The 16,542-nt window shown below is 41.8% G+C and overlaps 1 protein-coding gene across 2 annotated transcripts in view; it reads right to left on the reverse strand.

Moving 5' to 3' along the window:
• Positions 1–16,542, reverse strand: part of LOC111974652 (anoctamin-1-like) — a 57,631-nt gene that overhangs the window by 3,064 nt on the left and 38,025 nt on the right. For both annotated transcript variants that reach the window (XM_070447265.1, XM_024002554.2), the window contains exons 14-25: positions 12,213–12,284; positions 11,043–11,117; positions 10,007–10,208; positions 9,627–9,738; positions 9,379–9,436; positions 8,926–9,026; positions 8,597–8,739; positions 6,451–6,603; positions 5,859–5,911; positions 5,509–5,693; positions 512–617; positions 1–348 (exon numbers count right to left, since the gene is read on the reverse strand). The exon at positions 1–348 is cut by the window's left edge and continues 3,064 nt beyond it. In XM_070447265.1, coding sequence (XP_070303366.1) covers positions 136–348; positions 512–617; positions 5,509–5,693; positions 5,859–5,911; positions 6,451–6,603; positions 8,597–8,739; positions 8,926–9,026; positions 9,379–9,436; positions 9,627–9,738; positions 10,007–10,208; positions 11,043–11,117; positions 12,213–12,284 — 1,473 coding nt within the window. In that variant the 3' untranslated portion in view covers positions 1–135. The remainder of the gene's footprint in view (positions 349–511; positions 618–5,508; positions 5,694–5,858; positions 5,912–6,450; positions 6,604–8,596; positions 8,740–8,925; positions 9,027–9,378; positions 9,437–9,626; positions 9,739–10,006; positions 10,209–11,042; positions 11,118–12,212; positions 12,285–16,542) is intronic.

Here is a 16,542-nt window from a genome sequence, read left to right on the forward strand (position 1 = left end):
TGTGTGTGTGTGTGTGTGTGTGTGTGTGTGTGTGTGTGTGTGTGTGTGTGTGTGGAGTGTGCAAGTCCAGACAGAGGGACTGAAGGTTTTTAAACAGATCAGATGAACGGACAGATGGAGCCGCCCCCTAGGGCACTAGCAGTTAGAATGTGTATGCGAGGCAGGGCGAGAGCGGGGCTGAAAAGGACTTTGGTTGGTGTGGTTGTCTCGGAGGAGCTTCTTGCCCTCTTCCTCCTTCATGAAGAGCTCCACCATGAGGATCTTCTCCTTGTGGATCTGCAGACTGATGTCCTTGGGGATGTCTGGGATCAGCCAGTCAACAAAGTCACTCATCAGCATCACCACATTCTAGAAGGGAAAACAGATGGTACGGATCGGAGGCATTTCTTTCACAATTCCTTCAATACAATTCCAAAAACAGTCATTCAAAAGGATATGATAAAAACACTTTCAGCATAAAAAGATMAAACCCTCAATGACTCATAGGTTTGTTTTTGTATAGGCATCTGACCTGAAAAACAATGACAAAGGCCAGCCGGCAAGCCAGTATAGCCCAGAACTCCTTGGAGAGGTCATAGGGGGTGTTGGACCATAGTGTCTCTCTGTAGTCTTTGTATCTGGAGAGAGGATAGAATTGGCAAAATGATTGACTATAAATGACAACGCATCCAACGAGTACGATAGACTCCACACACATTCTCATGATGTAATACCTATTTGAAAACAAGGCACAGTAAACATGTCGGCCCCGCAAGAATGACGCGGCGCCCCCCACTTGGGACAATTAGTGGCAACAATTCAAAAACGGGAGAGGCTATCCGGACACGCCTGGTGCCCAAAGTCGACTGGAGATGAACGGATTCGGTTCAGTCAGTCGTCCTGACGAGCCCTTCCCAGCTAGCTAGTTGATGCTAGCTAGCTGGCAAAAACAGCAGCATGGCTCTGGTTAAAACTTGTAAAATAAAGTGAGTATTTCGATGGGCGAGGGAGAAATACCTTGTAGTATTGGTCACCATCTGGATGTCACTGMGACATGGAAACAAGCTAACGCAATGACAAGTCGGTGTGAATGACAAGTGCAACAGTGTAGAATCGAGGTGTTTCCCATTTACCAATGTTACTTCCAGCTGGGCAGCAGTTGCTTCACCGGGCAGCTGTATCACATGTCGCTGGCGGTAGCTACGTTAGCTACTTTATGTTTAGCTCACATAATACAATTTAAAAGTATGCATTAAGGTGTCATGTCATAAACACGGCAAAAACAAATGTAGACATTAATAAATGCATATTTTTTACAATGATGGGTTAGCGCCAAGACAGACAGATGTGCGGTGGCTTCAAAACAGCTCACTCTGTCAGTCATCTAGTGTACGCAACYAACAAAAATTTAAARGCAACATGCAACCATTTCAAAGATTTTACTGAGTTACAGTTCATAAGGAAAATCAGTCAATTGAAATAAATTCATTAGGCCCTAATCTATGGATTCCACAACTGGGAATACAAATATGCATCTGTTGGMCAAATATACCTTTAAAAAAAAGTAGGGGCATGGATCAGAAAASCAGTCAGTATCTGGTGTGCCTCATGCAGCYCGACACACCTCCTTCGCATAGAGTTGATCAGGCTGTTGATTGTGGCCTGTGGAATGTTSTCCCACTTRTCTTCAATGGCTGTGTGAAGTTGATGGATATRGGCGGYAACTGGAACGCGCTGTCGTAAACGTCGGCCCAGAGCATCCCAAACGTGCTCAATGGGTGACATGTCTGGGGAGTATGCAGGCCATGGAAGAACTGGGACATTTTCAGCTTCCAGGAATTGTGTACAGATCCTTACGATATCGGGCTGTATATTATCATGCTGATACATGAGGTGATGGCTGAATGGCACAACAATGGGCCTCAGGATCTCATCARGGTATCTCTGTGCATTCAAATTGCCATTGATAAAAATGCAATTGTGTTCGTTGTCCGTAGTCCGTAGCTTATGCCTGCTCTTACCATAACCCCACTGCCACCATGGGGCACTCTGTTCACAACGTTGACATCAGCAAACCGCTCGCCAACACCATACACACTGTCTGCCATCTGCCCGGTACTGTTGAAACTGGGATTCATAATTTGCCCACTGAAGTTGGTTACTACGCCGAACTGCAGTCAAGTCAAGACCCTGGCGAGGACTACAAGTGCGCAAATGAACTTCCCTGAGACGGTTTCTGACAGTTTGTGCAGAAATTCTTTGGTTGTGTGAACCCACAGTTTCATCAACTACAGATAATCCTGCAGGTGAAGAAGCTGGATGTGGAGGTTCTGGGCTAGCGTGGTTACACATGGTGTGCGGTTGTGAGGCCGGTTGMACGTACTGACAAATTCTCTAAAACAACGGCTTATGGTAGAGAAATAAACATTGAAATATCTGGCAACAGCTCTGGTGGACATTCCTGCAGTCAGCATGCCAATTGCACACTTCCTTAAAACTTGAGACATCTGTGGCATTGTGTTGTGTGACAAAACTGCACATTTTAGAGTGGCCTTTTATTGTCCCCAGCACAAGGTGCACTTGTGTAATGACCATGGTTGTTTAAACAGCTTCTTGATATGTCAGACTTGTCAGGTGGATGGATTATCTTGGCAAAGGAGAAACGCTCACTAACAGGGATGTAAACACATTTTTGCACAACATTTGAGCGAAATAAGCTTTTTGTGCTTATGGAAAATTTCTGGGATCTTTTATTTCAGCTCATAAAACATGGGACAAACAGTTAACATGTTGCATTTATATTTTTGCTCAGTGTTTCTAAATCATTGGGCACAGTGTTTCCTTCGCTCCCGCTTGCAGAGCACTGCTGGGGGAAGTAGCTCGATAGTGTAGSCAATATCATCACGCCAGTGTGACAGCTAAAACATTAATTGGAGTGATTTTCARCCAAAATGTACAACTACGGCATTAACATCTATGTTTTGGGATGAAAAAAAACAAACAATTTCTCTGATAAAAACAGAATGATTCTGAACACTCTCCTAAGTCCCAACTATGGCAGACAAGTTTTAAATTCTCACTGAATTTTCTAGCCACAAGCATAAACTAGCGAGTTGGAGAAGGCTCATTAGGATGACTGATGGAACTGACTGAACCTWATCCGTTTGTCCCCACTCAACTCTCCCTGCATGACATAAGTCATCAATATTGGGAACCAGGCATGTCCATATATCCTCTCCCAATTCAACCTAGACTATACTGAAAGTAACAAAACATGTGCCKGTTAGAGTGCCATTGTGTGGTCGATATGAATGTGATTGCATGTGTTGAGTCTTGAGAATGGTTGCAAAGGGACGATATATTACTGGAAACTTGTGAACTTGTAAACAACCAGAATTTTGGTTTCTTTCAAGGATTTTATGTAATCTATCATAAAACAGATTGTTACAGGTGTCTGTAATTATCTTTGGCACACTGTGTGGCRTTATCACATGTAAAATATATGAAATAATATAGAATGACAAAGCTATAAAACCTCCTAATCCATCAACTTTGTGAATACCATTGGTGTTTAATATGAGGGTTTCAGCATTATCCCTTTTATTATACACTTGTATTTATTTTACTATGTCAATATGTACACTATATATAAAAACGTATGTGGACACCGCTTCAAATTAGTGYATTCGGCTATTTCAGCCACACCCATTGCTGACAGGTGTATAAAATCGAGCACATAGCCATCCAWTCTCCATAGACAAACATTAGCAGTAGAATAGCCTTAATGAAGAGCTCAGTGACTTTCAARGTGGCACKGTCATAAGATGCCACCTTTCCAACAAATCAGTTCGTCAAATGTATGTCCTGCTAGAGCTGCCACGGTCAACTGTAAGTGGTGTTATTGTGAAGTGGAAACGTCTAGGAGCAACAACGGCTCAGCCGCAAAGTGTTAGGCCTCACAAGCTCACAGAACGGGAGCGCAGAGTGCTGAAGCGTGTAACGCGTAAAAATCAATTGTCCTCAGTTGAAACACTCACTACCGAGGTCCAAACTGCCTCTGGAAGCAATGTCAGCACAATAACTGTCAGAGCTTCAGAGCTTCATTAAATGGGTTTCCATGGCCGTCAAGCCTAAGATCACCATGTGCAATGCCAAGCATCAGCCGGAGTGGTGTAAAGCTCACCGTCATTGAACTCTGGAGCAGTCGWAACGCGTTCTCTGGAGTGATGAATCACGCTTCACCATCTGGCAGTCTGACAAACGAATCTGGGTTTGGCGGATGCCAGGAGAACGCTACCTGCCAGAATGCATAGTGCCAACTGTATAATGGTCTCGGGCTGTTTTCCATGGTTCGGGATAGGTCCCTTAGTTCTAGTGAASGGAAATCTTAACGTTACAGCATACAACGACATTCTAGACGATTCTGTGCTTCCAACTTTGTGGCAACAGTTTGGAGAATCCCCTTTCCTGTTTCAGCATGACAATGCTCTCCGTTCACAAAGCGAGGTCCARACAGAAATGGTTTGTCGAGATCGGTATGGAAGAAATTGACTGGCCTGCACAAAGCCCTGACCTCAATGCCATCGAACACCTTTGGGATGAATTGCAACGCCAACTGCGAGCCAGGCCTAGTCGCCCAACACCAGTGCCCGACCTCACTAATGCTCTTGTGGCTGAATGGAAGCAAGTGCCCGCAGCAATGTTCCAACATCTAGTAACATCTAGACCAACTCCATATTAATGCCCATGATCTTGGAATGAGATGTTTGACATTTTGGTCTTGTAGTGTATTTGTGGTCAATGTTTTGTTGTCAAACTGGTGGAAGTTGTGAAAAAAGTCAATAGTTGGAAGAGTTGCAGAGTTTATTGAAAATAATGCCATTGTTGATTTGATGCTTTTTTTCATTAATTAGGCTATTTTTCTCTTGAACCATATGATCTATCTAATATAAACTCATGGACACAGATATAACAAAAATAAAAGTTATTTAAGTATAAATGACAAAAGTGACCATAGATTCTGTTAATTGCCCAAATTATTGAAGACTCCGGTTACTTTGGTAAATTACGWTTAGCTTTGGTCAATATTGTTGTTTTAATTACTAGTCTGGAAAATATTGCATTGAGACCTTTCGTGCAGATCGATAATTCGGTACCAGAGTAGCYCTTTTAGTGTTTTTCACAACATTCAAAATGGCGGAAAATCCATCATGGTGGACCTTATGGGTCGCTGAGGCAATCTTGTTCCTTGTGAGGAGAGGGACCTATGTAGCGAATTTCATGACATTATGTCAAACAGAGTGCGGAGCGTGACCTTTCAAAGTTGTCATTTTCAATCGCTTGTTATAGCACCACCATCTGGCCAATCAGTGTKATTTTGTAAATGCCGGACCTCTATGGCAAGACATCATTCACCCAAGTTTCGTCAAAATCGGGCCAGTGGTGACGTACACACATACACACGGAGACAGATTCATAGTCCTCTTCCCGATTTCATCGTAGGGGGCAATAATATTTTGACTGTCTTACCTGCATATCTGCACTTCATACCCCAGGTGCATAGGCTGCAGAGGGGCAGTGCCAGGCTGGAAGTCACTGACGTTGAAGTAGGACAGAGTGTGGTTGACAAAGCCGTGCATGGAGCCATCGGGGCTGTACATGTACTGGTAGACTAGTCGAGGGATGAAGTCTGACGTAAAGGAAATCACAAACGCCTGGAGAGAGCAGACAGAGGAGAGGGGAGTGGTGTTATGACCAAAATTATTTTCAAATGTCCACTAATSCAAATGACAAAATGTCAACATTGTATAATCTTGATGACAGACCTGGAAATAATGAGCACTTTAAATGTTTTTATTAATGTGAAGGTATGCACTTACATTTACAATGACTGCTACTTTGCTGAGCCCTCTCAGAAGATTATACCAGATGCCTGAGAGAACAAATAAGATATAGAGATATGCCCAAAACACCAATAACTGGGTAGACAAGCGGGCTTCATAACATGTACCTATTTTAATTAAAAATGGTAGATGCAATGGTTGATTCATTGGTAAACATTTTTTTATAATGATCACACCATCAATGTGCACCACCAGAAAAACATTAACTTAAAATGTATATCTCACTGATATACTGAATGGATTGTTAATAAGGGGTTAATAAGGGGTTTTAAGGATCATTAGATTTTACTGCATTATTGTAGGCTAAAAATGTACTGCATTCAAACCAAATAGCCACAGTATTTGGTCAAAGTCAGAGACTGACTCAATTATGTATTCACACAAACAAGACCAGAACATTTGTGAGGGACCTGTGTTTTCAGATGGGAAACTCCTGCAATCTAATTCAATTTGGTATCTATTGTGTAGGGTCAAGTCTAGGAATCTCTAATTATGTAAAAATGTTCCTTTTATTATAGCATCAATAGACCAGTGCTGTTAAAAGTGTGGAGATGGAAACCTACTGTACCAATGTCTTTTGCTCTGGCTGCGATGGGCCTCCTGACCTCTGTGACAAACTTCTTAGCATCCAGACGGATCTCGATGATGTTGTTGAGCAGAGCAAAGAGTGGCGCCAAGGGAAAGGAGGCCACAAACAGGGTCACCATCCCAAACTGGATGACTGCAAGTTAAAATATATATATTTTTAAAGATATTCAAATGGACATTATAACCACAAGGAAATCAACACAAAGCATGCTGGGTAGATTAGATCTCAAATTAGATAACTGGAGCACGAGTATAGAGGGAAGTGGAAAGCGGAGCACAAGCCTATAATAGTCTACTCTTAATACCAGACTACGCTAGATATGCGTTTACATTTAAAATACACAGTACATACTACAAGGAGAACATATGAGAGACGAACATGAATGAGATGGTGGAATGAGGACACGCCATGTTTCTGCACTTGCTTTCGGATGGCCAGTCAGAAACTTTACTGAAATGTACTGGGTAGAACTTCCAGAGATCCAAGCAACAAAATATATACGAAAATTGCCCACTTCACACTCTGAATGGGTTCAAACACTCTGGTCTTTTGTGCCTGTGTGCAGGTTTTATGTCTGCTGCATCCATATATTAAACCTAGCTGGTTTTCAGTTGAGTACCCTTGAAAAAGCCACTTAAAAACAGGCATGCCTACCCAACCTAAAGATGGACTGAATCTTTGAGTCAGAGTATATAGGACTGCTATGCTACAATAATATGACTGTGCTTCTATAGCTGCTATCCAGAGATTAACTATTTCTAGTTGATAAAGTTGTACAGTATAAATAATAACTAGACATATTGAACTAACCCTGGAATCATTACCATAATCCTTCTTTATTGCTTCTGTGTATCAGGGTATGGAACTGCATTATAAACACTGTAGTTCAAAATACTGTGAATGAATTCCACACAGTAATTATTCAAGGTTTATCCACTGCACGGATAGTGAGAGGGAGCAGTGAGGCTTCTTATGACTGATATGGTGTGGGAAAAAGAAGGGAAAGTGGGATACCCCATTCAGTTGTACAACTGAATGCATTCAACTGAAATGTGTCTTCCGCATTTAACCCCTCTGAATACGAGAGGTGCGGGGGGGGGCTGCCTTAATCGACATCCACGTCATCGGCGCCCGGGGAACAGTGGGTTAACTGCCTTGCTCAGGGGCAGAACAACAGATGTTTACCTTGTCAGCTCGGGGATTCGATCCAGCAATCTTTCAGTTACTGGCGCAACGCTRCTGGTATACAGTAAGTAATGTAGTAGTATCAGTATGTTATGGCACAGATGTACGGACGTTTGAGGTTTCCCCCATCTCCGTCTTACACAATGTGTCTTTTCAATGAACATGATTGCCCAGTTATTCAGTCGGATGCTGCAATTATGAAAGAAGCCACTGATAAAGACATCTAAGGACTAAAGTAAAATCAGGTCAACTAAATCCACTTACGTTGATTACGTCGGCATCATAGACAAAACAGTTCTCTGCTTCTCCACTGAAGATTATCTCATGCAGAGAATACGCATTTTAGAAAGGGTTCCACATCGGAGGTTTTACAACTAATCAGGATCTAATACCGTGAGCGGCATGAAGTAACATTTCTTATCAAATGTCACGCTATGCCGTCAATAAAGTGATTAGTGGAATTAGCAAGCAAGAAAATGTTATCCTCGGTAACACCGCTCTTTACGCAGTAATCAGTGACATTTATAGAAGTTGCCAATTTCATACAAACATGGTTTTGTCGTCCCTGCATAAAAACACACAAAGACCTGACCTCAATAGCAAGAGCTTAAAAGCTTAAAATAATTGGTCAACTAATGTACATTAGTTGACCAATTATGTATGTAGTGCACAGTACATTAGAAGTAATTCATTGCCAGTAATTAGTTGACCTTAAAAGGGAAAATCCAATCAGACATGCTTATCACACTCCCTAGAATGAAACAGTATATCTATGATCTCTATGATCCTTTGCTCCAAATCTCTACTCACGGCACACTGCAGTAGTTCATTTCCCTTCTGTCTCGTGTGATAAGGAGCATTTGGAATAGGGTGGGCTGAGGGCGGCTGATCCTCAGTAAGCTGTCAGGAGCTTTACTGGACAGACTGACATATGACTCACTCATCTCCATGTACTCTGGGCTGAGGCCCACAAAGGGACCCAGGAAGTGGTCCTTCTCATGACGCTGTAGGGTCATGTTATAGTCCTCCTGCTGCTGAGAGTCCATGTCAGACTTCCGACGCCTGATCATCTTCTTTATTTTACTGTTTTGAGCAGAGAAAAGAAATGGTAGTAACATGAGTCCAGCCCTGAGCATCTTTCTTTTAGTGCTTGGGTGTGTGTGTGTGTGTGTGTGTGTGTGTGTGTGCCTGCATGTGTGTGAGAGTGGGTGTGTGATTATGTCCTAGTTTCATCCAGACAGTATGGCACCTGCTCTGTACTGTACTTACGGGATGCCGATTTCAAACAGGTTGTTCTGGATGAGCTGTTTGCCAAGCATGGTGATGCAGAGCTGAATACACAGCTCCATCAGACAGCCTGCGTGGGCACACTGGTGTACAGACGAGACAGCAGTCAACCCCATCAGACACACAGATAACAGAGGTAATCTCCATCTAACAGGTTTGAAGGTTGGCTAGCTTTGATTRGATCTACAACGCAAACTGTCTTTAGGATAGGGCTCAAGGGCACCAGGCCTGGAACCTATACAACTGCCCTGGGATACCTATAGAGGATCTTGCCCCTGTTACTTCGTAAATAAGGGAGGGTTATAACCATTACAGCATATGGTAATATTTCCATTGATTATCCAGCATTGAATCCTTAGAACTTATTTTGGTCAACATTTAAAAGGCATTCTGGTCAATGTTCAAAGATAAACAAAGACGAACACAGTTGATTACCTCCTCCATCCTGTATGACCCGATAACATACACATAGTCCCCAGGACGCCCAACCATTCTGTGGACATAGAGGTTGAAAAAAGTTCATATTCATTGGCCACTATCCTTAAGAYGTGTAAATCACACTACAAAACAAATGATTAAACATAAAATCAGGTTTTATGGTSAAAGTGTATCTATGGTCGAATATCTGTTAAGATGTTTGAGTTGTGGAGAAGCTTATTAGTCAGAGTAGAGGAGAGTTCAACCTGCCCCTGAAGAAGGCCAGGTAGACGATGGGGGAGAAGGCATTGGCAAACTTCAGAACAAAGGTCTTGATTATCAGCCTCTCCTCAAAACTCTTGTCAGTCTTTGGCACCTCTGAGAATAAAAACACAATGAGTTTATATCACTTGACTGATAAAGAACTGAAGAGGTTTCAGTGGTCAAGGGGGATATAATCCAGAACTGTAGCTTTTGTTGCCAACACCAAAAAGTAGTTAAAAATGTAGTAAAAAAAATATTGGTAAATACAGTCAATACAGGTAGCAKTCCCAGATAGACTGCAGGGTCTAATACAGGGAGAGCTTTGCTAAGATGGTACAGTTGTGTGATCACATGCTTCCTTCTCATATTTTGAGGGACTAACCAAGAAGAGTGAGCCAGCGAGCTACGGCACCGTAGACCTCATCCATGATGATGATAATCACCAGGTTGATGACAGCAGCTGTGCCCTTGACAGTTGCCCGGATGTTGGAGCGAGCCGTGAGATTGGAGCTCATGTGTAAGGCAGCCCTGATGGAGATTCTGTACAGGATGACCCCGAACACTACAGCAAAGGTCACACCAACCTGCAGAGGAGACAAGAGAAGAAAACCTTTGACTTCATGAGCTGTTTAAGGCCAGGCACCACACCCTAATAAGGTACATATTTTTTTTTATCTTAATCATATCACAAATCAACTTTTACCAGTTGAATGTAAACACAAATTTAAAAAAAAAATTGTATTAAAATGTTTCTGAAATATTGTGTTAAAATATGCAAATTAGGCCATATCTAATTAAACATGCACATATTTGCATACCATGCAAATACATTTTTCTGGACACTGGATGAAGTCAAGCTAAATATTTTTGTTTCCTTTTGTCAGGACACTCCAGGACCGGACTTGTCCACAGCTGCTTTCAAAATACTTTGTATCCCTCATTTACTGAAGTATTTCCATTATTTRGGCAGTTACCTGTAGGCCTAATTGTGTGTGTGTCCAGAAGATCTGCATTGCGTTCAATTGCTAGACTAATTGCTAGACTCACTTCAACTTAGCTAAAGTTTCCCAGCCTAATTGTGTAACCAAATATACAAATGGAGATTCAGTGAAAACAAAAATCAGACATTGATTTATCAAGACGAGTTCCTGTGCTTGTCTCAAGGCAGCACAATGCCAATGTCCCAATTAAAATGGTGCTGAAATTACCATCTACTTGACCACACACGGCAATTGCTTTACATTTATTATAACGGTTGGATGACTTTGGGAAATTCACGTAACCCCCGGCTRTACGAACTAAGCGTGTACCCCACCCTGGGTTCAAGGCTAAATCACTGAAAGCCCGATCCTAYTGACGTCCCTGGATCTAATACCACAGACTAACATGCTGTGTGGGCCCTGGGCACATCAACTTACCATAAAAAGCATGATGAAAAATCCCATCATATATGCTGGTGCACGGTCTGTACATGTCAGTTTCACTTTTTTATCCTGAAACAGAGTAATTAATACATAATCAGGTGAGAAATAGGAGCAAACCGWAACAACTATCTGACAGCGATTTGTGTCCTCAGCCGTGATTGCTTATGCTGACAGCCATTTCCAATCAAGTCAGAGCGACTCTCGCCCCGAGCGGACTAACWCCGCTCCAACCAAGCACACGTAACCTGAGCTCCTGGACACGAAACTGTGCAGTCAAATCGCATCTCAATGTGTCTAAAAAAGTATTATTTTTTAATAAATAAAAAGAGGGTCAGCGACTTCAGACCGTGTTTCCAGATGAGCAAGGGAATGTAAGGTAATGACCCCTTCGTGGTCTGATGAGAAAGGAGCTGACATGCACGAGCTGCAGTTCAGAGGAAGCCAGACATAAACAACCACCTGTGTTGATATCCAACATGTGCTAACTGTTGTTATGCAGCAGTAAATAGAGACAGTGGAGGTTGTTCAGCTTACTATAGACTGCAGAGCATCTAAGACTAATAAAATAGCTGATAGGAGTATTGAGGGTGGGGMTATGGGTTGTGGACAACTCCAGGATATATTATGTTTTAGAGCCTAGGAGAAGATGAGACGTGCATGTGGAGACAGTGTCAGTAGAATTGAGGTAATCTATATAGGAGTCCAACTTTAGATTGGCATTCTTCGGTGACATTGAATAAAGTTCTGGACTGTGACTATATGTCGATAACTTTACAATGGGTGGAGTTCACGAGAGAACAAAAAGTGGAGGCGACAAACGCCATGTGTTACGTAACCGTGCCTTTACTCATAGCACATGTGTGTTCGCAAATAGGAAATGTCGCCCAGAGACAAGAGCGAGAGGGGAGAAGCAGTCTGTGTGATTCCATTAGGATGGTTCCAGTCCCCATCTCTGACACTATAAGMCAAGAGCACCAGCGCAACAGACACTTGATGCAGCAAAATAATAGACAGAGAAACACTGAACACCATAAWTAATCTTCAATATTTCATTTATTCTATGCATGGATGCATACATAGAATGAAATAAATCATTTAATAATATTTATGGTGTGTTGTTTGACAGCCCACCAAGAGGCACATGAGTGATAGGAAAAGGCCTACCTTGGGAGACATATCCTGTTTCTTCAGGGTCTTCTGCATGACTTGGATCTCATACTCAGCCCTATGGTGGTCCTAGAGTGGACAGATGCACATTAATAAACAAGCTCGTCCAGCGGTATCATCATCAACACATTTTACTCAAAAATGGAGGAACTGACATCATCCAGGTCAAATGGCGTTTTTAACCAGTTGTCAAGTACATAGCAACACCCACACAGAAAACTCTGTCATCTGCTAAGTGTTTCAGCTCAGTGCGGTGTGGGGTACCACCACCGARATTTCTAGCATACAGGAGGAAATGTGTGACAGAACAATGTTAGGAGTACTGTAGCTGTAAGAGGGGATGCAGGCTTTCAAAAATGGGTTTGGCATTCATGCATTTGGAAATGTTTACTTCATTTTGATAAGGACACCTACTAGAATACCTCTACGGGTTATATTCATTATCTTGCCTGTCTACTTAACAACCTTACCCCCATCTACCAGTAAACATAAACAGTCATTGGATATTAAACAGAAACAAGCCCATAACTGTGCGAGCAGACAGAAACGGAGAAGGCTAAGCAAGTGTCTTTTAACCATCTCTGACATGCAAAGAGCCGAGGGAGAACCGGGGCAGGCAGTCACGAAGCACGGTTTACCAGACACCCTGGTGGCAAGGCAGGTGTGAGGGAAACAACTGTCAACTCTGCTAACATCAGTAGGTGATGCCTAGTGACTAAACGTTTTTAAAAAAGGACAGGGGATGTTAAGAAGCACATGCGCCTATACCTAGTGCCAAACACTGGCCGCACATTCTACAAGATTGATTGTGTCTATTGACCAGTTTAAAAGTAAATGCTGCCTACAGCCAACACTTCTAATCAAAATACGAATTGCCGTTCAATGTTTTGTTCATCATACCATGATTGTGTTTCTGTCTCCTACCTTGGTATTAGGCTCTGCGATTAAACAGGCCATTTTGTTGCGCTCCTATTGCACAGCAATACTGTAGCCTACCCAACTGCCATAGGTTACCAGTCTATTTACTTTCGGACATGATTGGCTATTAAATGAGCGATGGAATGTAGCCTAATATTTGTTGTGTATCAGGAAATGCTGCTATGCCATCTTCTTACCATGGCAAATGCATCCGTTTTATCATTAGACCTACGTTTTTATTAGCCTACTAGAATTACTGTTCATCAACCACCTCCATTTCCAAATGACAGTATTTGCTTGCAATACAGTTGATCAACGACTAGAAGTTGTGCGTACGCATGGTCTGAGATTTGCATGGAGATATGCACACTTTCCCGTCAAGTTCAACATTTGATAAATACCAACCCTTTGCGGAACTGGAGCACGCAAGGTTTAGTCTTTTTTTACATTCTATTACATTCTTTCATTCCTCGTTGCTTTTGGACCTCTATAGCCTCTCAAACTGGTAATTTAGTTTTATGCTGACCATTCTTGTTAGATCTCTTTACTCAGGCTTTCCACTAACGTTCTTCTCCCACACGCAGCATGGAGATTTGTGATCCGAGAAACAACATCACCATGTGCCCACTGTGTGACCCGCGCTTGCAGCTACTGGAAGCTGAAGACCGCATGCGGCACGGCCAGGGCAGCCATCTTTTGACAACCCGGCCACCGTCTTCTTCTCCATCTTCATGGCCCTCTGGGGTGAGCCGTCCCTCCCATGTTCTCTCCCTCATCTTCTGCCAATAAAACAATGCCATCTGCTACAGACCACGGGACCAGGCAGAGTCCTGCAGACAACCTGGTCTCAGAGCCACCTTACTTTCATTTATGACTAAATAACAATCTGTCTTATGTGACCATACCAAATATAACATGTCATACTTATTTGAGTGTCCCGGATTTACATTCACTATGTTACGTCTAGTCTATGAGACCAGGAAGTGCAGGAGCCACGGGAGAAGAGTGTCAGTTCCATTAGACAATCTTTTGAGTTAAATTGTGATAATGTTTGGATTGTAGGTTCCTATATTTGGAGGAGATAATATCGTAACTTGTTTGAGTTCAGAGATGTTGATCTTTTTGACTATATTTATGAAGTATAAAGTATAAACCCTGATCCTTTGTCTTTCTCGTACTGTAGTCATTAAGCAGGGGTGGTTATAAAAAATATTACGGCAATTCTGATACTGTTCATTGCAAAATGCGATGATTTTGTCCAATTTGTCAGAAATACGCTGAGGGAAAAAGTTTGACATGTGGCTTGATTGAACCATATTATGCGGTAAATGTGCCGTGATTGGTTGAAATTGTGAGTCCTCTGTTATGCGTGATTGCTCAGTTTTAATTACATATTACTGCAATGATTTGACTGTTTTATGTGGTAATAGTGCAGTAATTGGTCTAATTTGCAAGCCCTTGCATAATAGTTTCGAAAACAAAACCTTAGCAGTAACTAGACCTAGGGTCTGTTTCAATGTTGGACTCTTTTGGCATAGAGCAGGGGCATTCAACCAGGGGTCCGTGGAGGTACTGCAGGGGGTCCACATTTTTTCCAAATGTATTGCTAGCACCAACAGAATAAAGCATTTTGAATTACATACCTACAGTAGAAAATAGGACAATATCTTATTTCTAATGGTTTTCAACTTATTCTTCAACTCCTAATGTTGAGCAAATAACACTCATTGGAGCCAATTACACTAACTGGAGTATCTGACAGACTTTAAAAAATCACCTGCGAATAGGCTACAGTGTGGCTGCTGTCAGCTTTCTTGACTTGGATATACATTGTTGCCAACACATGGCTAACCTTTGTCTAAACAGCTGCTCTTAGGAGTTCTGAGTTACCTTTCTAGCTTATGGGCTATGTTAGTTTACACTTTCTCTTCCAATTATGTCAAAATAATGAATATCTATCTACCAAATCTATACATTTTAATATATATGATTATTTCTCCTTGCCATATTATTATTATTTTTTTGATAACGTATGATGGGGTTCCCTGGGCCTCCGGTTTGCCTGGGAGGGGATCCCTGGCAAGAAAAAGTTGAATACCCCTGGCATAGAGGAACTTCAACATTGCCGACGTCAGTCAGTACACTTTAATAAAATATAAAAAGTAGCTAGCAAGATGGAGATCAGAGGTTATTTTAATGAGTGCATTTCACAAGTGGCTAGTTTTACATCAATTACCTTTCTAAAACCACTGCAAAGGTTTTGCCTTCAAATGTTTGGTTTGAATCGCGACGTCCTGGCATGTCTGCCTCGTGATATGTTGGTCGAGTTTTCTGTCTGAATAGACCCACCCTGGATAGAGTAGTATGTAGGCAGAGATGTAGTTCCTCTATGCCAAAAGAGTCCATCATTGAAGCCAGACCCTGTCACTGTTGCCTAGTGTCTGGTTTTCGAGACTGTGCATAATATGCTGGCTATTGTTGATTTTGCAAAAACTCATTTTGATCGCAAAATCTTGGAGGATTGATTTTTAAGGATGGGTTGTGTTTTGTTTCCCAGCTACCATGTTCATGGAGCACTGGAAGAGAAGGCAAATGAGACTCAATTACATCTGGGATTTGACTGGCTTTGAAGAGGAAGAGGTGAGCCTATGCCCTTGTTTTGACCTGTTTGGCCAATTTGGACATGAACGTCTAATACAATGAAAAAGGATTTCTCCTATTAATCATATTTTTTATGTTTTATATTATGGTGGTTCCTGAAGCAGGCGCACAAGGTTTGAAATTGATTTTATTTTTTAACTTAATTTTCTTGCAGCTTTCTCTACAGCTGCTGTTACTCAATACTAACCAACTTCCCCCGACAAGGTTATATCACTCTCCCTCACTCTGACATTCTTATCTATTTCAGACAGAATTCATGGGATGTTACTTGTAAAAAATTAAAAAAAAAAAAAAAGAATTGTTTATATGACCCCCTTTCAAACAGTCCCTTATTTGCCACTTTGAGGGGTGGGAGTAGCCTGGCGATCTGGCCATCATTTCAAGTTTCAAAGTTTATTCACCACATGCACAGGATACAACGGATGTAAAACAGTACAGTGAAATGCTTACTTGTGAGCTCTTTCCCAACAATGTAGTGATATAAAAGTAACAAATAAAAACACAAGAAATATGAGATAAGATAAGACAATGACTAGGTCTTGAGGTGGAATTTAATGTACCACGTTTTTTTTTTTTAACCCCACCCCTTTTTAAATATATAAGAAGAGGCCGTGTAAAGAAGGTGTCTTTTTGTCTAGATATGGAAGAATATCTGTTCTCTCCTCTTTTCTCTCTCCTCTCTCTCTCTCTCTCTCTCTCTCCTCTCTCTCTCTCTCTCTCTCTCTCTCTCTCTCTCTCTCTCACTAAG

The sequence above is a fragment of the Salvelinus sp. IW2-2015 genome, linkage group LG15, assembly GCF_002910315.2.
Source record: "Salvelinus sp. IW2-2015 linkage group LG15, ASM291031v2, whole genome shotgun sequence".
NCBI classification, from domain to species: domain Eukaryota; kingdom Metazoa; phylum Chordata; class Actinopteri; order Salmoniformes; family Salmonidae; genus Salvelinus; species Salvelinus sp. IW2-2015.